We start from the raw sequence: 23,461 nt of genomic DNA on the forward strand, positions 1-23,461 counted from the left end.
CACCAAGTCAAGCATAAACAATGTAATTACCTCCATATGGTAGTGGATATAGTTAACTGCTGATTCTCTAGAGAGTCTATAATAAGGCATATGATATATGCTAGTAGAAATCTGTCTTAATAGAAACTTGTGGCACAGGAACATTCATCTGTGAAACACAGTTAATCATGCCATCCAAGGTCTCTGTGCGTCTATTATAAATCAAATCACAACCACACAGCTGTTACCATATCTCTAAAGGGTTTTTCAACTGCTATCCAAGCAGTTAACTCTCAAAAAATTTTTCTACGAAAAGCTTTCAAATTTTGGGTTAAAATGTGGCATTACCTAGGTTGCATCTATAATACCCTACTTCTATTACAGTGAATTGAGTCAAATTTATTTGATTCTGTTTTGTTCCATCTCTTGGGAAATTTTAGGGGCCTCAGGTCCTGCTATGAACTCTGAAGAGTGTAATGTGATTTGAAAGGTTCTAAAAATATCACAGGTTTGCCTGGGCTCACTTAGAAGGGTGGATGATTCAATTACAAGTGTCAAAATTTGATTCCTAATTTTTCAGGATCTGACAGCTGCAGCAAATCTTGCCAGGATTCCCTTATCTTCATTGTGCTTCTCTTTGAAGTATTTAAAGACGATTTCATAATCTTTGTAATTTAGCTCTAGGATTTCTGTCAGTAGCCGTAGAATGAATTGGTTGGCTCTTTCTGAAGCTGCTTATACATATTATTTGATCAAGCACATTTTTAAAGTAGCCATGAACTGTAAAATAGCTGAGCTTCTTGTAATGGTTAGGGAAGAAAACACAACGAACTCTAAACCCATACACCATAAACCAGGAATAACCTTGCAATGCATGAAATGCCAATGAAACCTTAACCAGAAGTTCATTTGTTGCTATAAAAAAGTTTAAACCCAAAAGGCATGCATTCATTTGAACGACAGCTCTGAGAAGAATACTAGCACTGCATCATTGGGGCTAATTTTTTGTTTTGCTTTTCAAATAATTAAAGCAGAGATTCAGAGATATCGAAGTGATGAAGACAGCAAACATCAGTAGCCATGTGGCGCTGCTATTCTTCGAGAAGCACAGAAGTATAGCCTCCATTCTTTGCTCTTCTATTAAGTGGAACAAAGTCATTAAGCTTAGATTGTTGCCTATAAAAGGATATAAATCATACTTACCAAAAGAATTGACAGCAAGCTACCATATTAAATGCACAGTTAGGTTTCTGGCTAGGTATGTAAAAATAACTTTATACAGTAAAATAAACAACTATGGTTAGGATGAAGACTTACATATAAATAATAATGAAGACTTACATATAAATTTGTCTTGGCACTTCAGTGCCAAGACATTTAAAATATTACCAACTTTCTAATGAAAAATTATGTATCTAGATTAGATTACATACTTTTATTTAGGTTTTCTGCCTTTCCACCTCTGACATTTACCAAGCATCTTACTACACGCCAGCTATTAAGTAAATGATGGTGAAAAAGAGAGATGGCCCTGCCATCATGGAGTTTACTGGTTTCTTAGGGGAAGCAGAGACTGAATAAGTGCTCTTAAGTGTGTTGTATATTACAACACACATGAACAGAGTGCTGTAGGAATATATTTCAGAGATGTGGGGGTATGAGCTGGGAAAAAATGAACATGGTAAAATTCCTGGGAGAGATGCCACTCAAGCTCTTTCTTATTCTAAAATCATATTAACCACAGCAACCTTTTATTGACAACTAAGAGTCATAATTATGAACATCACTATTATACTATGCTATAACACTCTGTTTTTCTATCTCTTCTACCCTAAAACCTGCATAAAGTAAAATATCTCTATGTAAACACTTTTACCACGCTCCAAATTATGGAAAACTAAGGACACTTAATATTCAAATGCTGTCCCAATACATAAAGTTATCGTAACTTGGAAAAACAGTAACAATTTGAACTTTAAATATAAGCAGTTTATTGTAAGGTAATTATATCTCAATAAAAGTGTCTGGAAAAAAGGGAAGAAAACCCTCTGTGTAACAAAAGACAACATATACAAAGTTAAGAGACAAATGACATACCAGAAGATACCAATTACCTCAGTTAATACACAGAATATTTATAAAAATATGACAAATAGATAAGAAAAATTCAATTCATTAGGAAAAAGTGACGAAAATAAACAGGAAAATGACCAAAGATATATAAATGACCAAACATGTATGTGGACAGATGTTCAATCTCAATCAAGAAAGATGAAAATTAAAACAAAATTCTGTCAGAATGACAAAAAAATTAAAAGATCCAGAATCAAGTGCTGTTTTAAGTAAAAGAGGAAACAGATTCTCTCGTATACTCTTGGTGGGAATAAAGAAATTATACATACATTCTATAGAACACAACATAGCAGTTAAATTTTTTAAAGTACAAGATAACTATTATTATAACTGTAGGTAATATTTATGAAGTGCTTCCTATAAGCCAGCCACTGTTGTGTTCTGCTTAGTTATATTAACTGATTTAACCCTCACAACCACCGTATGAGGTGAGGACTGTTATTATTCCCACCTTATAGACAAGGAAACTGAGGCACAGAGCAGTTAAGTAACATGTTAAGGTTGAACAGAGCAAAGATCTGCACACAGATGACTCCAGAGCTGATTCTTTTAACCTCTAGAGAATAGCTTCTTCGTTTACTGACATGAAAAATCTCTAAGACATGTTATTAAAAGCAAGTTGCATAATACACATAGTACACCATTCATATTTTTAAATCCACAAAACATTATTATCTATATCTGTATCTATCAACAGAGAGAGGACTGAAAGAGTATTCAAAACTGGTAGCAGTGGTTTTTCTTTGGAAAAATGTCTGAGAGGCTGGGAATGGGGGAAGGATGTAATCAAGGGGGACTTTTGTTTTATGTGTATTGTTTGATTTTCATATCATGAGAATATATTCAAGTATTAATTGTATAATCTGATTTTTAAAAAAATTATTCTATTTCATTTTATTATTATTATTTATACACTGGAAAAAATCCTACTTGGTCATGATTCTTTTAATGCACTGTTGAATTCAGTTTGACTTAGGGATGGAAACAGGTATTCCATGCAGATAGAAACAAAAAGAAAGATGGGATAGCAATACTCACATCAGACAAAACAGACTTTAAACAAAGACTATAACAGGAGACAAAGAAAGCCATTACATAATGATACAGGGATCAACCCAACAAGGAAATACAACGATTGTAAATATAGATGTACCCAAGATAGGAGTATAAAGCAAACATTACCAAACATAAAGGGAGAAACTGACAGCAACACAATAATAATAGGGGACTTTAGCACCCATTTTCATCAATGGACAAATCATCTAGACAGAAAATCAATAAGGAAATACTGGCCTTAAGTGACACATTAAACCAGATGGACTTAATAGGTCTATAAAGAACATTCCATCCAAAAACAAGAATACTACTAATCCATCTGTATTAGGAGTCTCCAGGACCATCCTGATGTTTAATGACTTGCTAGGAGAACTCACAGGACTCAGCATAAAGTCATATTCTTGGCTATGTTTTATTACAGTGAAAAGGTACAAAGCTAAACCAGCAAACGGAAAAGGCACACGGGGTGAAGTCAGGAGGAAACCAGGGGCAAGCTTCCAAGAGTCTTCTCCCTTAATTCCTCCAACGATGAGTTATAATAATACTTGTGAAATGTTGCCAACCAGGGAAGTTCATTAGAGCTTCAGCACCCAGGGTTTCTACTGGGGGCTGGTCACGTACGCGTACTCTGCCTAGCCCATACCAAAATTCCAGACTCCAAGAAGGAAAGAAAGCAGGTGCTCAACATAAACCACACTCTTTGTACATACAGTTTAGGCACATGAGCCATTCTTATCAAGGAATGGTGGGAATCCTTCTAAAATCCAAGTTCCCAGATGCCAGCCAAGGGCCAATCTTACAAGCAAGTTTTTCTAAGAATAGTTTCAGACCTGTTTGTTAACCCTTTTCTGCACTCCATTATCCTCATAATCCTTTTGATATTTAAATGCAATCCTATTATGTCTCTCTTTAGTTTTTTGTTCTCAGTGAATACATAATTAATTCTTTTTATGAATGTTTCCAGACTTGTCATCTGTTTTAGTCACCTTCATCTAGGCACTGGCTTGACTATGTCTCTCTTAAAACATGAAGCCAAAAATGTAAAATAATATTCCAGGCATAATTTTAGCATAAATAGGATACTGCGTTTTTATTAATGGAGTAAAATATTTTGATTTTTTAAAGACTGCAATACTAATGGGTGATTTTGAGCTACAGATAAAACTCATTCTATGACATTTTATTTATAATCCCATTAATGGCATTTCGTTTGCTTAAGCATAATGCTCCTAATTACCAAGATGATTTTGAATCACAATTCTATCATCTGTCCTTGACTGACTATTCTTTCTAGCCTCCTGTCATGTAAAAATTATTAAGGGTTCTGGAGCCAGACTACTCAATCCAAATTATGGTACCACTACTTACTAGCAATCTGACCTTGAGTAAGTTAGCATAAATCCTCTGTGTGCCACAGTTACCTTATCTGTAAAAACTAGGAATAATAATCGTATCTATCTCAGAGAGTTGTTCAATGGAATAAATGAGATAATGTATATAATAAGCTTAGCATTGCATATGGCACACTCTAATTACATAATAAACATTTCTTATTAATCTATATTATTGATAAGAATAAACAGGTCAGGATCAAGGGCAAAGTGCCATGGCATTTTGGGGGTGACTTATCTCAGAGATAATAGCAATCAAAATTCTTTAGGAATATCAATTCAATGAGATTTATACTTTATTATGCACTTAAATCCAATATAAAAATTCAAGATACAAAGGACAGTTAGATATTCATTATTATCAATTTTTAGTTATAATAGAAGACTGTAGTCTCTAAACATAACCTTTTTGTCACCTATCAAATACTTGAATAAAAAGAAAGAAATCAAGATAGACTAGACTGGTAAGAAAATCTTTATCACTGAGAACATAATTTCAATTGTTAGAGAAACTCCTACCTATGTCAGAAGTCTGGCAGGATAAGAGATAAACACACTCCTGTGCTTATTCCTGTATATTGCCTACAAGGCAATATGATGAAAATAAAATATTAAAATGGTAGCCAAAGTATAATGGAAAGAAGCATTTTTACCCTCTATCTTTTATTAATAAGAAAAATCAAGGGAACACTAATGAAAAAGTCTAGTAAAGAACAAATACTTGTAGCACTTGTCATCTGAAATCAGAAGAGTTTAAATTCTCAGACAAAATGTAACATCTGGAATGTGAACTTTAATGGCCATAGGAAGCATCAAAATGCACATTTCAATACTGAACTTTAAAAACTTACTGACTTTTGAAGAGAAAATGACAAAGGAATATAAATTATGCATAATACTTGCTATGCTTATTCTTACTAACACAGTCACATTCCTAAATTTTTCCAAGAAAAGATTAATCAACTACATATGGATAATCAAGGAATGAAGGTTTATTTCCAAACAAATGGCTGTCATACAGTTTTTAGCAAGCTAACGTTTCCAGTAATGGCTGCCTACAATGTGGTCCTATTTAGAGTCAAATATGAATCTTAAAATTAACTCATTCTAATGGTGCCTTGAAGTAGGGTGTGGTGTGGAGGGATAAAGTGGGAGTTTAGGATTTGCAGATACTAACTACTACACATAAAATAGATAAACAACAAGGTTCTACTGTATAGCACAGGGAACTATATTCAATACCCTGTAACAGCCTATAATGAAAAAGAATATCAAAAGGAATATATATACATACATATATATACATATATGCATAACTGAATCACTATGCAATATACCAGAAATTAACACAACATTGTAAACTGACCATACTTCAATAAAGAAATTAAAAAAAAAATAGCTCAGTATTCACTTAGGAAGCACAGCTGCAGAGGCATTCAGATCTGGGTTCAAATCCTTGCTCTGCAACTCAGTGTGTGACTTCAGGCTAGTTACTTAAATTTCTCTAAGCTTGTTTCTTCACTTATAAAATGGAGGTAATATTTATCTCATAGGCTTTTTTAAGAGGATGAATTAGGATATATTGTATGTATATATTATTGTGGCTAAATAAACTTAACATAAAACTTACCATTTTAACCAATTTTAAGTGTACAGTCCTGTGGCATTAAGTGCATTCATATTGTGCGACCAGCAGCAAGGATATGTTTTTAAAGTGTTCAAGATTGAGCACACAGTTATTGCCCAGTGAACAGCAGCTAAAATAACTCATTAGTGCTAATTTATTCTATCTTGATTCTGTGTGAATTATTTATCCAAACAGAAACTATTTCATACTTATTTCTACTGAATTGCTCCCAATCTGGGAAATACAAATTTCAATTTTTAAGCTGTAAGCTATATTCCTAGCTTTCAAATTCTTCATCCAAGTAAATGACAAATATATAAAATTATTAAGCACTAATAACACTTATTTAGCATATAGTATGTACCTGGTGCTATTCTAAGGACTTTACAGGTATTGACACATTTAATCCACACAATAATAATTCTAGGAGGTATATACTAATAACAGTCACATTTTATAGCTGAGTAAAAAGAGGCTAAGAAACCTGCCCAAGGTCACCCAGCTGGTGGGCTGACAAAACCAGAATCTGCACTCAAACCAAGTTCTGGAGACCAGGCTCTTAACTATTCCACTAGGCTGTTTCTCCCACATTCAATAATGTGGGAATTATTACTTTTGGATGCCAGATGTCATACACTGATTTAGCCTTTGAGTTTCTCAGAAGCTTGGGCATCCATTATTTCATGTGTTCTTCCTAACGACAATGAAGTGCAATTACTCCCATTTTACAGATAGAGAAGTAATTTGCTCAAGGTCAACAGGAATATGTAAGAAAGACTGGATCCCATGTGGCCACTTGGCCACAACTGTGTGAATCCATAATTTCCCTGAGCTTCAATCAATTGTGAAATGGAAAAAACAGTAATATCTCTTACAAGAAGTAAAGAAATATATGTTTGCAAAGCATTTAGCACAGAGCCTGTATTAAAAGTGCTCAGTGAATGTCAGCCCTCTCTTTCATCATTCTTCTGTGACTCCTGGCATAGTATTCTTTTCAAACACCATGCTACTGTTTCTTGATACCCTCTCACCAACTGCATTAACAGATGGGTGGCAAAGAACATGATTTTTTGGTAATTACCATGTGATACCAAATGAAACCTCAGTGAAGTCCAGCTATATTATATAATTTTAAGTATAACAAACTTCCTCCCTTTTGTCCATATGGTCTACCACTTTATCAAAGTAGAAAACAAAATTGGTCTACCAAGATTTGTTCTTTATAAAATTATGCGTAATGTTCCCCAATACATTCTGTTCTTTTAGGTAACTGCCAAATGATTTACTTGATTTGTTCTAGTTCCTGACCAGGCATTATTTAAAAATTAAGTTGACATTATTATATCCAAAGTTATCCCTTTCTCCTTAAAAAAAATAGCATACCTTTTTCTGTCATCAGATATTTCTCCTATTCACCATAATTTGTCAAAAATAAAAGCTAATAGCTTGATACTAGGTCCTTTTCCCTCATATTTGCATAGAGGGAATATCTAATACTGAATTTATAAGTACTATTCAAGCCAAATATGGCCATAGTATTTGGTGTTTCTTATCAACTGGGCAGCATTTTCCTCAAGAAAAGATAAAAATGCTAGGAGTGGGTATGGTCTCTTATAAAGCAAAACTGCTCCATGTTAATCTTTTTTTTTTTTCCTGGATAGCAAGGATGTCACAAAGCACACTCTGTTGGCTTCCAAGTATCATTTAAAATACTTACATGTCTTAAAGCAATCTGGAAGTGGATGTTAAAAGCCAAAGGAATTTTTCAATCAACTGCTGACTTCTGAAATCCACTACCTCCTCAATAAGCTAGAAGGCACACTGGGAGGCTACAATCAGGAGCCCCAGAGAAAAGTGGTGCTGTGGAAACAATTCATCTGTCTTTGGCAAAGTGAAGATTCACTGCCGGTTTGTACCAGTATGAATTCAATTACTTCTCAAAGCCAAAAATGAGATTTAGATTGGAGCAGCTTTTCAAAGTAGCTTCTGCTGAGGGTTGGTAGCTAATATAAAAATAAAAAGCTGTAACAAGTGGTAAAGTGAGGCAATGTTTAGGAATTAAAATATGACCTATCACTTGATTTGCTAAAAAAAAAAAAAGGCACTGAGCTGAAGACAAGATATTTTGCTTCATTCATTCACTCCTTCTTGAGCTAACTTTATGAAACGGAGATGGGGGTTATATTTTTGGTGCTTAAGTTTAGCCATCTATAAATGACAACATTACTTGTCCCACTTATCTCATGGTCCTGACAGAAGGATAAATGAAATGACAGCTGTTAAAGCATTGTTCAAAATGTAAAGTATATAGCAATGTAAGACATAACTATTTTTAAAATTTATAAGCATCTACAATGAAGACATTTTAATAGTGCTAGTCCCACTGGCCAGATAAACATTACTGACAAAGTTAGTTAGTGATGATATTTTTCTCAGCCCTCTATGGAATTATATTTATCAACAAATATGAATATTTGTCTTATCTGTTAGTTCTAACTCATTTGACTTTACTTTAATAACTTAATACTTATAATAAACAAATTCAGCATAAATCCACTTAATTAAAAGGTGAAAATTTGGAACACTATCTCATAAAATCACTCAAATTTCTATCATTATATATTAAGAATATCTCAATATTACTGCAAAGGGTTTTCAGTTTTAAATAAACAGGCTCCACAAAATAAATTTACTTCCCATTATTGACAGTCAAACTAAAAAAGTGAAGAACATTAATAGTTTCAAATGAAAATAGTACTCATATTTTTGTCCTATTAAATACCTCAACTTACCTCATCTCCCTTCAAAACTTCGGTGCCATCAAATTCACGGGTCTGATTTGTCTTTACTGACACCTCTCTCTCTAGGTTAGCTAACTTCTCCTTTGCTTCCTGAAGTTCCTCAGCTTTGGCTTCTTTTTTACGAGAAATGATGGATGCCTAATTGAGCATTAAATATGAATGTAAAATAAGACATACAATCAACCTTCTATTATCTTGTGAAATTATGTACTTTATAGATTTCACTGAGCTAAATTTTCAGTATCAGGCTGACTTCTCCTGACCAATAGTGCTTGCCCTACTACCTATTATCACTAGTTATATATTTAGTATGAGCATGTAATGTATATCAAACAGCAACCTAAAAATATTTTGGAGGACAAAAGCCCTTAAAATACTGCACAAATCAGCAGAGAAACAAAAATGCAATAGTAATAAAAATATTAAAATCTTGTCAAGTAACACTCAAATGCTAATGAAAATATATTCTAGGTAAGTAAACAGAAGCTAACACTAAGTTGATTTTTTTCTGCATGGTAGGTTTCCTCTCATTGGAAGAAAATAAGAATGCTTTATTCTCAAAACTACGACACATGTCATCTTATCTAAATTCAATGTCCATGCTTTCAAAATGAAATGTTAAACCATCTATTACATTTGGGGAATTCTAACAAATAAAATGCAGGTTCAAAATCAAACATCTGACTCACCAGAGTCATGCAAATGTTTACACAATCCAGATGGCTGCTTTTAGCCATAAACGCAGCACTTTATATTAGTTAGCAATTCTTGGGGGATTTCCTTAAATGAACCATGGCTGTACTAGTGTAAGAAAAACATTAGCCGTCTTCTCAAGTGAAACAGTACAAATATTTTCTTCAAATAAATTTGACAAGAGGGGAAATTTCTAGTGCAAACCCTTTTAAAAATTCTATTGTCCTTCCTGTTTAAAAAATGAAAAGACAGGCGATGAAGTAATGTTTCTCTCTATAGAATTATTCCAGCCAAAAAAAGAGAGGAATGATAAGAGTCAGGATTGTATAGGAATTGATGGTATACTTTCTTAATACAATAAAATAAATAAATATAAACCTCAGCCCAAACCAGGATCTTATTTAATAGAGAAATATGAGGGAATATTCCACTTAAGTCTGAAACAAGATAAAAATGCCCAGCACCTCCACTACAATTTCACATTGTCTTGAAGGTATTTGCTCAAACCATTAGACACGAGAAAGCAATAAGAAGCGTAAGAATTTGAAAGGAAACAGTGGAATTTTCATAGTATGTGGTTATGTACCTAAAAAAAGTCAAAAGAATCTACGGGAAACAAATCAATAGCTTTCAAAGATCAGTCAGAAAATATAAGGAAAGAAAAGCCCTCATTTACAAAAGCAAAAAAAATATGTAAGCATAAGCTAACAAGAGAAGTTCCAAAATCATATGAGGAAAACTATTAAACAATCCTGAAAGACCCAAAAATAAACTTGAACAAATGGAGAGACATACCATGCTCTTAGATAGGAAGAAAATATTGTAAAGATGCAGGCTCTGAGGTAATTGATAAATATAAAGCAACCGCAGTACTTTTAAAAGCATGATTTCTTTCCAGAGCTAGACAAATTGATAATAAAGCTTATCTGGAAGAACATACAAATAAGCATTGTAAGGAAAACCCTGAAAAAGTAGAGCAACTAGGGGTGAAGGTGGATAGTTTTATTAGATATTAGAACTTGATTATAAAACTTTTATAATTAAAACAGTTAATATGGGTACATAAACAGCCAGGTCAGTGGAACAACAGAAAATCTAAAAATAAATCCAATAGCATTTAAAAATTTAAAGTAAAACAGAGGAAGAATCTCAAATTCATTAGGGGAAAAATGAACTTTTTACTAACTGGTATTGGGAAAATTGGACAACTGGATAGCCGTATACAATAAATACCATATATGAAACCTCCCCCCTAAAATACTAAATAGACCAAAGATTTAAATATAAAAAATCAAATCACAGAATTCCAAAAAGAAAACTTGAGTAAATTTCTCCATAACTTGTAAGAAGGAAAAAAATGTTCCTAAATATGACTTGAAATCTGAAATAATAAAGGAAAAAAATGATAAATTTGATTTCACAGCAGTGAAGAACTCTCCCATGGCAAAAGAACACCATGAGCAAAGTAAAAATGCAAATACCAAACGATGGGAAAATGTTACATTTATAAGCTAGATAAAGAGTAAATATTCCTGTTATAAAAAGTTTGTAAAACTAGGAAAAAAGGCCAAGAACCCTACAGAAACAAGGGTATAGATATTAATCCTTAAAAAGTAATCCCTAAAAATTGAAATAAACACATTTGCAGATCGAGTTTTAATTGGTGGCATAACCATACAGAAGAACTATTCCAAGTGACTTTAAAACAGTTATTTGATTATATGTCCCTAGTGGAATATATCCTAAAGACAAAACAAACTGAAAAATAATTTTCAGCAGTAATCATATTTTTGGTGGTAGTACCAGTACTTTAATTTTGAAACTGCTGTGTGTAAAGTATGTATTAAAGCAAATGATGAATTATGTTGGAGCGGTGAATTATGTTATATAAAGCAAATAATGAATTCAATTATGTTGATGTTACTGAGAACCAGAATTTTCAATGTAGGATAAGGAGAAAGATGTGAGATTGATGAGATTAAGTAAAAACCCAGTAGTCTGAACTGGAAAGGTTAGTATGAATACATGGTGTACTTAATGAGACAGAAAAAGAAAAAATACTTCCTAGCTCTGTTCACTGAAAAGACCTAAAAACAATGGCCATCCCAGCAGAAATAAGGAGTCCTAATACCCAGTTTGTGGTGCGTAAATACCATTTCCTACTACAACAAATGGGGTTTGTAGAAGAAAGTCTAATTCTAGGACTAGTGTCAGAAAGTAAAAGATGAGCCTAGAAATAATCATACTAGAAAGCAACGACATCAACAAAGACAAATACAATCGTACAAGGACTCAGAAGTTAACTTGAAAAGCCTTCTAGTAGCTAATGGAGCAATCTGAGCATCATTAAGGGAAATGTTTAAAACTTATCAAATTTTACTGTATCTATGATTCATAATAACATGAAACAGACATGCAACCAAAAAATTAAAAACTAACCCTAACTGATCACTTAACCCTAACTGATTGCTGTCACTGAGGAAACAAATGCGTTTTGAAGACCAATAAATAAAGGTAAGAAAGAGCATGTATCCTGACTCTCCTATATAAACTGTAACTCAGGGTAACAAAATAGTTGGAGAGGAGGTTTCTCTTTTCAGAAGTGGTCCAGCTAATAAATGAAGAAGTAATCATAGTATCAACATTTTCCAATCCCTAATGGAATTAATGGACAGGCAATGATAAGCAATGGCTGCTAACATCACAAAAAAAAGAGACAACCATACATTATTCCCTCAAAATGAAAAGTACAAAATACCACCTAGAAAGTATTCCTTACCAAAAAATTTAAAAACAGAATTTGTTCAAGCTTCCAGTTCTAATATATAGGAAATTCAGGAAATAGAGGAATGTTTTAAAATGACACCACAGGGTTGCAATCAGTAAAGCACCAACTATGGCAAATGCTACAGGATAAATAAACAAGTTTTTTCAATAAGTAAATCACAAGAAAATGATTAAATAAATGTATAAATAAGTGGGGAAGAGAACCTATAGATTAAAAGAGACTTAAGTGTATCAAATAAATGCAGTGTATAAATCCTATATGGATCCTAATGAAAACAAAGCTGCTAAAAAAAAATAGAAAATAAGAAAGAGAAAAAAAGACAAGGAAATCTGAACTCTGATTGGATATTTCCCAATATTAAGGAATTATTAAAATTTTCAAATGTGGTATGTTGTTTTTCAAAAGCTTTTATTTTTTTAGAGATACAGTCTGAAATGTTTATAGATGAAATATTATGAAGCCTAAGATTTGCTTCAAAATAATCCAGTTGGGGCTGGGGGTCTAGACAAAACAAGAGTGGCCATGACTGCTATAGCTGAGGGACACACGAGAGTTTATCGAACTGTTTTCTCTACCTTTGTATATGGTTAAATTTTTCCATTACAAAAAGGTTTTTAAAAAATTCTAGCATTCTTGAATAATGGTTTGTTAAGTAGTTCAGTATCTTCTCAGGTTACAGATCATTCTTCACACAAAACTCTTCCTGCCTCGGTTCTTGTTATCTAAGAATCTTGTTATCTAAGAATCTATAGTTGTCATTTGACTCATCTAGAAACACATAACAATATATATACCCTCATGATTCAATATTTGTGGATAAAATGATGAATGCCTTAGCACTAAATTTAAATTTTTCTCTATGTGCAAACTAACTTTAAACCTGAAAAAGTATTTTGCCTTTAGTTCATTAAAGATTATATTTTGATTTATATCACTTCACCTATCATATAAAAAAATCAAATTCCACACTCAGATATAAACACAAAGAGCTCTGTCACCACAGCTGGCAGGTGCTCAGGAAACTAAGCATTATCAGATATATTGAGTTTCAAACTTGAACTTGCGTCTTTTGCAGCTTTTCCACCAATTCTTTGTTATAATCTGGAGATTAACAATGACAGAAGAACATTGATTCTTTACTTTCTTCTCACTTTAAGACTAATGATAACATAGACCATGTTTATGAAGATGTTTACCAACAAGATTACAGATCTAAATATGTGGGCCAAAAAGAATGGGCTTACCTGTTGCCTATATAGCGACAGTTTGCCTTCAATTGGCTCATTTCTCATCATTTTCTTTTCAATCAGCTGATTGATCTGTTTGTTTATTTCATTTATCTAAAACAGTATAAAGGTTAAAAAGGTTAAAACTCTCCCTATGATCACATAAACTAAGGGACATCTGGCCAAACAAAGCTTTGAACTTACAGTTGTTATCATCAGTGTTTTGATGGGAGGAACAGTTCCATTAATGTTATGAGCGAGTTGTTATGATTACTTTTAGAAACAATTTGTATTTCATAGTTCATGATACATATTGACACAATTTGATTACTTACATGGATTTAACCATCCATGTCTAAGTTATCCTAAAGTATTCTACATGAAATATTTATATATTGTTATCAAAAGGATGATTTCTAAAAATCTTAAGTTATCCCTTCACCTAGGCTGTGACTTTCAAGTAACTGTAAGTTACCACTTACAGCAAATCTTGACTAACATTCCCAGGGACTTAGTACAAGGAATTCACAAACCCAGCTGAGAGTTGACATAAACATCTGAAAATCCTTCCTGTTCTAATGAATCATCTATGGTTCTATGATAGCTGTCCTTTATCCTACTCGTTAATCTAAACTGTTTCCAAATGTAATAAAATAAAACTGAATAAAGCCAGTAGAAGCATACAGTCCTTCAATTAAAAAAAAATTAACTGGCTTTCAGTATATCTATTCTTTGAAAAGACTAAAATTATCCTGTTAATCCTATGACATTAAATTTGAGCCAAATCTGACTTGGACATCGAATTTCTATATGTAAATTAAAAGAATAAAATGGTCAGAACTATGTATTGAATTGCAGTGACTATTGAGCACATTAAAGGATTGCAATCAAAACTTTTCAGTTAATTTTCATGATATTTAATTATTATTTTAAAAATGTACATTTGATTAGTGTTTTATTTCTGGAGAACAAAGATGAAATATGCTATCAGGTTTCAATGAGCAGTACAAGAAAGTTTAGTAATTTCAAGCAGGCATAAAAAGCTAATAAAAGACATTAGCTTTAAATATAAAATTGCTATAATATTATTCTTGGAAATAAAAATGAATGATACTTAAAATATTAAAAAACTGCCATCTAAATGATTATGAGTATATATAAAACCATGAGTCAATCATACGCATTAATTTATACATCCAAGTTACTTAAGTTTCCTAATCAGTTGACTAGGTTTTCGTAACAGCATGTGGATTAAGTAACAGCATTACATGCTATAATTTCTCATAAAGAACAACTCATAAGAGTTGTCAACTCTTAGCACAGGTTAACTTAAGAGTCAAAGTAGCACACTACAGAGAGCAGTTCACATAATTTTCACAAGACTGGGGATGAGATTAAATTGGGAGCTATAAAAAGAAGATGATTGTTACTTACTTTAGATTCAAGTTCAAGAAGATCAGAATGGCCCATAGCAGGCTCTGAAACCACTTTTTGTAAAAAATGCGATTCTTTTTTCTTGTTCTCTAATTCTTTAGGAAATTTTTCAGTTACCATATATGAATTAAACTTTATCTCCTCCTCTAGCCTCTTCATTAAGCCTGTAAAAATAAAATAAATGAATGTTCAGCCCAAGAGAGCTGGTACAGTGATGCTTTGTAGAGTTTAAAATATAAGACCTGGATAGTAGGGCATATCCATCAAAAGCATTCTGTATAATATCTATATAGAACAGTAAAAGATTGGCCATTGAAATTTTTGATGTTAATTAGAATGATAATGAAGGACAATTTACATAGAAGAATAAATTACAGAAAAAGTAATATCATGATCATTCCAAATTACCACTTAATTCTTTTATACTCCACAATATGAAAAAATAACATTTGCAGAGCCAAATATATCATCAGGTCCTGTTTTGTCTTCTAAGTATTTAAGGAATCCATGAACCAAATTAAAACACAAATGAAATCTAACCCAGGTTCTTTCCTCTAGAAGCAGTCATTTATCCTTTTCCTTTCACAATACTTATGATGTAATTTATATTTTCAATATTCATAAATGGTAAAACATTATAATCTTCAGCTTTAAACCAATGAAGACATTACTAAAGGTATAAGTTAAAATTTGAAAAAGAGTAATTACTTATACTCATAAACATTTTCAGTTTTCCACGTTTGGTAGCTTTGATTTTGTAAAGTATTAATATACAGTTAAGTGGCAACTTAAATTACATTTTTAAGATTTAATAGTTTTCTTATTCTGGCAGAGTGCACAAATACACATACACACAGATTTTCAGTGAATAATAGTTTTGTTATAAATTCCCAGCCTCAAGAGATTTAAAAGGTTTATTTCAGATCTTTCCATTACACATTTACAAATTCTGGCTCGACTTTTTAAAACAGTGGATTTCCGGTTTAAGTAACCTACGTACGTAGATTGCATAATAAATCTGGCCTAAAGCCTTAACATTATTTTTAGTTCTGCTGTGCACATAATATATACACATATATTAATGTGTAAAAATTTATTAATGGCAAATTCATGAGTTTTCCATTCACCTCTATAATCACCCCCTCTCCACAGCCCATTTTAGGAGCTGGGGAAAGGAGGGAAGAGAAAGTGTTTAATGAATCACACTTATAATTAGGTAGTCATTCCTATACGGTTTCTGATTAAACCTGCAGCCTGGCTTCTCTGGCTATTAGATGACTAGTTTTTCCATCTTCAAGTTCTTAAACATATCATATGTAATCAGAGACACAAGGAATCAAGGTCTCAAATGTTTTTCAAGATTTAAAATTCTTAAATATTACTTTCCCTGTTTAAAAATAATCCATAGTAACAAAGCAGATTAATGGTTGCCTGGGGAAGAACAGAGAGGCAAAGAGGGGCAGGAGTGAGATATTACAAAGGGGCACAAGGAAATGTTTGGGGGTGGTGGATATATTTGTTATCTTGATTGAGGCTGATGGTTTCACCAGCGAATACATATATCAAAACTTAAGTGTATACTTTAAATATGTGCAATGTAGTCTACGTCCATTTTACCTCAGTAAAGCTGTTAGAAAACATAAAGTTACCAACACATTTTAAATTCTTCTCTTAAAATTTTTAACATATACCTTAAAAAGCAGATATATGTTTCTATGCAGTTTTTAACAAGTTATCTTTCAAAATCCTGGTGAAATTAAATATAAGGTCACTAAGATTTCAGCAAACTTTCTGATTAAAAACCCTTGGCGGGGATAAATTGGGCGTTTGGGATTTGCAGATAGTAGCTACTGTATATAAAATAGATAAACAACAAGGTCCTACCACACAGCACAGGGAACTACATTCAATATCTTGTAGTAACCTCTAATGAGAAAGAATATATATGTGTGTATGAGTGTGTATGTGTGTATAACTGATTCGCTAAGCTGTACACCAGAGATGAATGCAACATTGCATACTGACTATACTTCAGTTAAAAAAAACTCTCTAAAAAAAAAAAAACTCACTGATCCTACTACAACTGAATGAATAGCTTGTTTTACATAATAAATCTCACAAATATGTAGAGTATAAAGGTAAATTAACTTCAGTGAATGTTTTATAATATGGTTGTTACTGTAAAAAAATACAAATTATACTGTTACACTAAAACTTTTATGTTATTTAAGCAAATAGAAACTTTTTGTAAGTCATTTTTTGTTACTAAAAAATTTAGATGGATCCTGTTAAACTAAATGAATCAACTGAACATCAGCTTAATTTATTCTTTTCCTAGGCTGCTGAATATAATGCTTAAGGCTCTGCTTCCCAGAAAGATGTGAACAAAGCAAGAACTCCTTAACTTCCTACTCCCCACTTCCTGTCCACCCACAAAAAACACATACTGCACACATATCTTATTTTAATATTTTCAGCCATTTTTATTCTTACTTGACTCCCCTCCCACCTGTGGAAAGGGTCATTTTCTTCCTATCTAGGATTTAAGTCTTTACTCCCACCTCCTAACTATTTAACAGGTTATTTACTGAATGCTGGCTGTGTGTAATCTAGTGTGCTAAAGCATGGAAATAGAAAGAACAATTATGACTTGGGGACTAGCCTGGAGTTTAGTTGAGTCAGAGTCAGATATGCCAACAATGAACATATTGCAGTAATTGCTGTAGAACATTCAATGCAACACATGGAATACAAGGGAGGACACAGGAAAGGCTGTTACCAATTTTCCCTTTTTCCTCCTGAATCTTCAAATCTTCATTTGTCTGACTCTTTCCTCCAGCCTATAAACACCACTACACGACTGTCCTCCCTCAATTCTCAATCATTTGCACACACCCTCTCTTGCCTTCTTTTCAAACACAAGCAATCAGAAGAAGCTTGCCCTTTTATCTCCACTTCTTTCTCTGTCATTCGCTCAGCTCACTATATTTGTGTTCTTTCAGGTCACTGTGCATTGGCATGGAATGGCTTCCACTCCTTTACCTCTCCAGCTTTAACCCAACTCAACTGCCACACCTCCAGGAAGCCATTTGACTCTTCGTTAGGGTCTGGTGCTCTTTGCCTCTTTGTTCTCACTGAACCCTGTGCTGAGCTCCATCGGTGTTTTTGTCACACTGCACTGTAACTGCCCAGTGCTTGTTATTTCCCCAGTAGATTCTGAGCACTTGAATAGAAATATCTTTGCTTTCTATTCCCAGCACTTAGCACAGTACCTGATGTGTAGCAGGTGTTCAATAAATATTGAATTAATGGACTACTGGTTTGAGCCAATTATTTCTATTACTATTAACAATGCAACTGATTTTATTGTTTAGCGGCATCCACTAACATATTACTTATATTAATATTTTAAACCAACATTTCAAGAGATGCCCCAAGCAGAGCAAGTTTATTTGTCCATTTTATTACTAAATAGTTTGTATTTCCTGACCCAAACAATTCTATTTAGGTTAGACAGCCAAAGCAAAATAAAGTCTAACAACTCAAAAAGTGAAGTACTATTAGTACTGTAAATATCTCTTGATATTCTGTTTAGTTATCAGAATTAAAACATAATCGCAAAAAATATTTAACCTAATAAAATTAAGGATAACAAATATTGTAGAAACACATGTTCAGGCTAACATTTTAAATTGTATTAAACTGTATGGATCAATTGATTATTTTTCTGCACACCAAATCTTTCAGATTTGTATACATTATCTTCATTCTCAAAAATTAAGTGGTAAGTTCTAAAAATCACTTAGCAAGGATGGACCTATGTAAACAAATTGCTTATTGATATTAATTTTTAACTAGCTACAATTTAATGAATTTACTTTGAAGACGTCTTAATTTTTTACAGTAAAGATATGAAGGGACATCAAATCCAAAGAACACATACTGAGAAGATATATTATATATTATGCTAAGGAGAAAAAAAGCATTAAAATTTTTGTCTTGAAAATTAACATTCTCCTAAAAAGCGAAAACTTAGTGAATAAATAATCAAATGACACCAACAACTAAATGCACACCAACTTCCAGGTATTGCCTGGATCTGAATCTATGACTGAGAGGAGTGAGAGATTCTATGGAAAGCCATTGATTAACATGTATTTAACCATATACGTTGCAGGGAATAATATACTGGTTTCTTAGATATCAATTAAATATACCATGTTTCCTTGATTTTAAGGTGCCATCAATTATAAGACACCATCAACTAAATTACAACTACCATGTTAAATGTATATATAAAGTGTAAAATATACTCCTGTTGCAAAAACAATTAAAATTGGAAAGACTATGTGTCTAGAATCAAGGAAATACTGTATTATCTCTTTTAACAGCTTTATTGAGATATAATTTACCATATAGTCATAAAATTCATCCATTTAAACTGTACAATTCAATGGTTTTTTTAGTATATTCACAGAATCATATAACGATCACCACAATCAATTTTAGATCATTTTTATCAACTTCAAAAGAAGCCTCTATACCAACTAGCAGTCACTTCCTCCCCCTAAACACTCACCCACCAACACAACTGTCCTCCCCTACAATCCCCTAACTAGTTTGATTTTTATCTCTATGGATTTGCTTATTCTGAAAATTTCATACAAACGGGATCATATAATATATGGTCTTTTTGACTAGTTTCTTTCACTTAAGATGTTTTGGCAATTCATCCATATTACAGCATGTATCAATACTTCATTCCTTTTATTAGTGAATAATATTCCACTGTTTACTCATTCAACAGTTTAAGGATACTGGGGTTGTTTCTACTTTTTGGCTACTGTGAGCAGTGCTGCTATGAACATTTATGTACAAGTTTTTGTGTAGACATATGTTTTCAATTCTCTTGGGCAGATATCTAGGAATGAAATTGCTGGATCATATGGTAACTACATTTTTAACTTTTTTTGAGGAACTGCCAAACTGTTTTCCAAAGTGGTTGCATCATTTTATATTCCCACCAGCAGTGTATGCAGGTTCCAATTTCTCCACATCCTTGTCAACACTTTTTATTGATTGTCTTCTTTATTACAGTCATTCTATGTATTATATCTTAGAGTATAATATTTCACAGAATACTAGAAAAAGATAAATTTACCCTCTAACAGCTGCATATTTACACTGGAATATGTCTTCAACACCAGTGAGAACTTTGTACTGCACTTCCAGTTTGCAAGATCTCCCTTCTGATGAGCGAAAAAAACACTTAAAAACTGACTAGGGTGGGTTTGGTGGTATAATCTGAGATATTAGAACAACTTATTCTCTATGTAAAGCTAATATGACAACAAAGACAGGGATACCCATGTCACTGGCAGAACCCAAAATATGAGAAAACACTCAGTTTTAAGGGTCCAGGAATTTATTCTTTTTTTTTTTATAGGCCTGGCATGAAAACCAATAATGCTATTTTTTCCATCCATCTTTCACATAACATCCTTTCTAAGTATCTTACATATTCACACACCAGAGAGCCTTCCTCCATGGTGGTTTTCATTACCTTCACCACCCTGACAAAACACTGAAAGGGAATTAAGAAACCCCAGGTGAACATTTAAGGGTATCTTCATCAGGGCTGTCATTTACTAGTTATGAAAAATGATGCCCCAAAATGCTGAGCTATCACTTGATGACAATTAATTCCCAATAGTTGATTGCTTTAAGGAAGACGATCAATTTAAACTAATATTCTCACTGATACAATCACCTATATCACATTACACGATCACCTGTATCATATGACAATTTCTACTTACTTTCAGGCTTCGCATCTGCTGCTGCATGGCGCATACTTTTCAGCTGGTTTTGTATTCTTTGTAGTCTCTGCACTGCATGAAATAGCTTTAAAATACAATTTAAAAACTCTATTACTTGCTTGAAACCTATCACTCACAAAGACAAGCAATGAAAATTACAAGTTCCACATAATTCTTGTGATATAAAAGGAACAAATAATAAGAACCAAGGAAATTATTATGCTAAACCAAAAATTTAACTGGTTCTCTCAATATCTTTTCATGTAACACTTAAAAAAAAAGCTTTTAGAAATTTTTCTTTAGTTATTTGTTGAATTAGGTGATCAAAGAAAAATACTTGTTAAAGAAATACATGCACCAGGCTTTTCTTGTTAAAACACAGTTTTCTCAATTCTAAGGAATGCTAGCATTCTCTGAAATCACGTCTCAGAATCAGAAGCTGATGCCAAGTAACCATTCAGGGCGTGGGCAAGGCAGCTCACTGCTGCAGTGTAACTATTCTGATGCCAAGTCAAGTTCCAAAAGAGTCAAACACCTAAACTACCCGTTTCGTAGGAACTGGAGCTGATTTGATATGTATTTTTAATGTACAAGTCTACTCAGTTTTAAGATAGATTTTTAATAAAATAAAAGAAGTACTTCCTGGACAAATTATTTTTTCTTGAAGGCAAAGTATAAAAACATGGACTGTGTGTGATTTTGTGTCTTTTCACAAAAGAATAAAGAATACTGTGATCAGTGGAATAAAATGAACGCTCTCATAGCCCCAGAATCTCAGGATACCCTTTAGAGATTCTAGAAGCTTTATTCACAGTTAATCTTACTGCTTAACATTACAATGAATATTCTGCAATGTTGCAACAACATGAATTAAGCGTAGACCAAAAGATAGTGTATAGATACATACAGAGGATACAGAACCCCAAATGTGGTATTGTTTCTGCTGTTGGTGGCACAAAATACCTTAAAAGAGTATTCTATCATGTTAACAAAGGGAAACAGGAGCTTCCAGCATTTGAATGATCATGAGAATATAAACTTTTATGTGGATACCTGATTCTTTTGTTCCTGTTTCTGTTGGGCAAGAAATTCTTCTCTCTCTTTCTCAACTCGAAGTTGTCTTGCTATTTTAAGCATCCGTTGATGATTCTGAACTGTCTCCACCTACAGTATGGGAATAAGTAGTATATGTTACTGTCAGGTTTAAGACAGACATTAGGAGGTCACATAACTCAGACATCCACTTATCATTTCCTTTTGGTAAATAGTATTCCCGAGAGATGACATGAAAGTTCCAGACTCCAGGTCCTTAAAAGTTCTGGGCTACTGCCCAGGGAGATTCCCTTCCCATCAATGTTATTTGAGTCCATCCTTAGATGTACACTCACGCCTTGCTTAATCTTTATTTGCATTCCTAAATCTTTGCAAGTCCTTAGGACTTGGGGCCAAAGTCTTACAGTGCTAGCTCTTGCCTTACCCTTTTCTTCAAACGTTCAACTCTCTTAATGAGCTGATCCTTTTCTTCCTCCATCGCACTGATATCCTAAAAAACAGTCAAGAAGACATTATAAGGAAAAGTATTCTTCATCTGTAGAATTCAAGTGAGGTTTTTATATGATTACGCATCTTCCATTTTCTTCACTTACAACTAGAGCCGTAAGCAACCAAGATCCCCTTTTAGATAAAGGGCATTTCTGTCCCCCAACCAGAGTTCTTTATTTGGCATCTTGGTGTTCATCTAGAAAAGCAACTAAAACAGGTTATAAAGTAGCAAGGTAAAGCTACCAACTGGCACATTTGTATTCTGATTTCAAATATGGGCACGTGATTTTCCAAAAATTTTCTACAATGGAAAGTGTGCAGGTCTAAAAACATGAACAACAGCTGCTGACATCCCATCTGCTCTATTAAATATCAAACTATATATTCTGCCAATTTTCCATCAAAATTGTTTTTAAGACTATGGTGTTTTCAGGACATAAATTTGCGTCTGGCTTTTGTCAATTAACCAAATTCCTTTCTACAAATAAAGACTTCAAACAAACCACCTTCCTTTTAATCAGCTCCACAATATTTCCAGTAAAAACAAAAAAAAAAGTCCTTACCAAGCCCCAAAACCTAATAAGCTAAATCTCACAGTAATACTAAAATGAAAAATATACATGGTAGTCAGTATTGATACAGTTTGCGGAAATAGACACTGTTACTCCCTACTGGTGGCATTGTATTGAAGAACAATATCAAGTCTTAAAATAAATGTGCATACTTTCTGACCCAGTAACTTCACCTCTGGGACACTGTAAGGATTGTCTTAGGTGCTATTTATATCTAAAAATTGGAAATGACCCAATTGTTTGAAGATTATTAAGTAAATTATGTCACAACACAATGAAAGTCACTAAAAATTATGCAGAAAAATGATGACTGACATGATAAAAAGTCATGATATGACATTACTTGAAAGAAGCAGACTATAACATTTATTTATAATACAATACCAAGAAAAAGGTTTAA

At 33.0% G+C, this 23,461-nt stretch overlaps 1 protein-coding gene across 7 annotated transcripts in view; it reads right to left on the minus strand.

Moving 5' to 3' along the window:
- Positions 1-23,461, minus strand: part of IFT81 (intraflagellar transport 81) — a 158,261-nt gene that overhangs the window by 36,869 nt on the left and 97,931 nt on the right. For all 7 annotated transcript variants that reach the window (XM_031442660.2, XM_031442656.2, XM_031442662.2 and 4 more), the window contains 6 exons: positions 22,425-22,490; positions 22,001-22,111; positions 20,948-21,032; positions 15,129-15,292; positions 13,713-13,808; positions 8,979-9,125 (listed from right to left, as the gene is read on the minus strand). In XM_031442660.2, coding sequence (XP_031298520.1) covers positions 8,979-9,125; positions 13,713-13,808; positions 15,129-15,292; positions 20,948-21,032; positions 22,001-22,111; positions 22,425-22,490 — 669 coding nt within the window. The remainder of the gene's footprint in view (positions 1-8,978; positions 9,126-13,712; positions 13,809-15,128; positions 15,293-20,947; positions 21,033-22,000; positions 22,112-22,424; positions 22,491-23,461) is intronic.

Source organism: Camelus dromedarius, chromosome 31 (assembly GCF_036321535.1).
Source record: "Camelus dromedarius isolate mCamDro1 chromosome 31, mCamDro1.pat, whole genome shotgun sequence".
NCBI classification, from domain to species: domain Eukaryota; kingdom Metazoa; phylum Chordata; class Mammalia; order Artiodactyla; family Camelidae; genus Camelus; species Camelus dromedarius.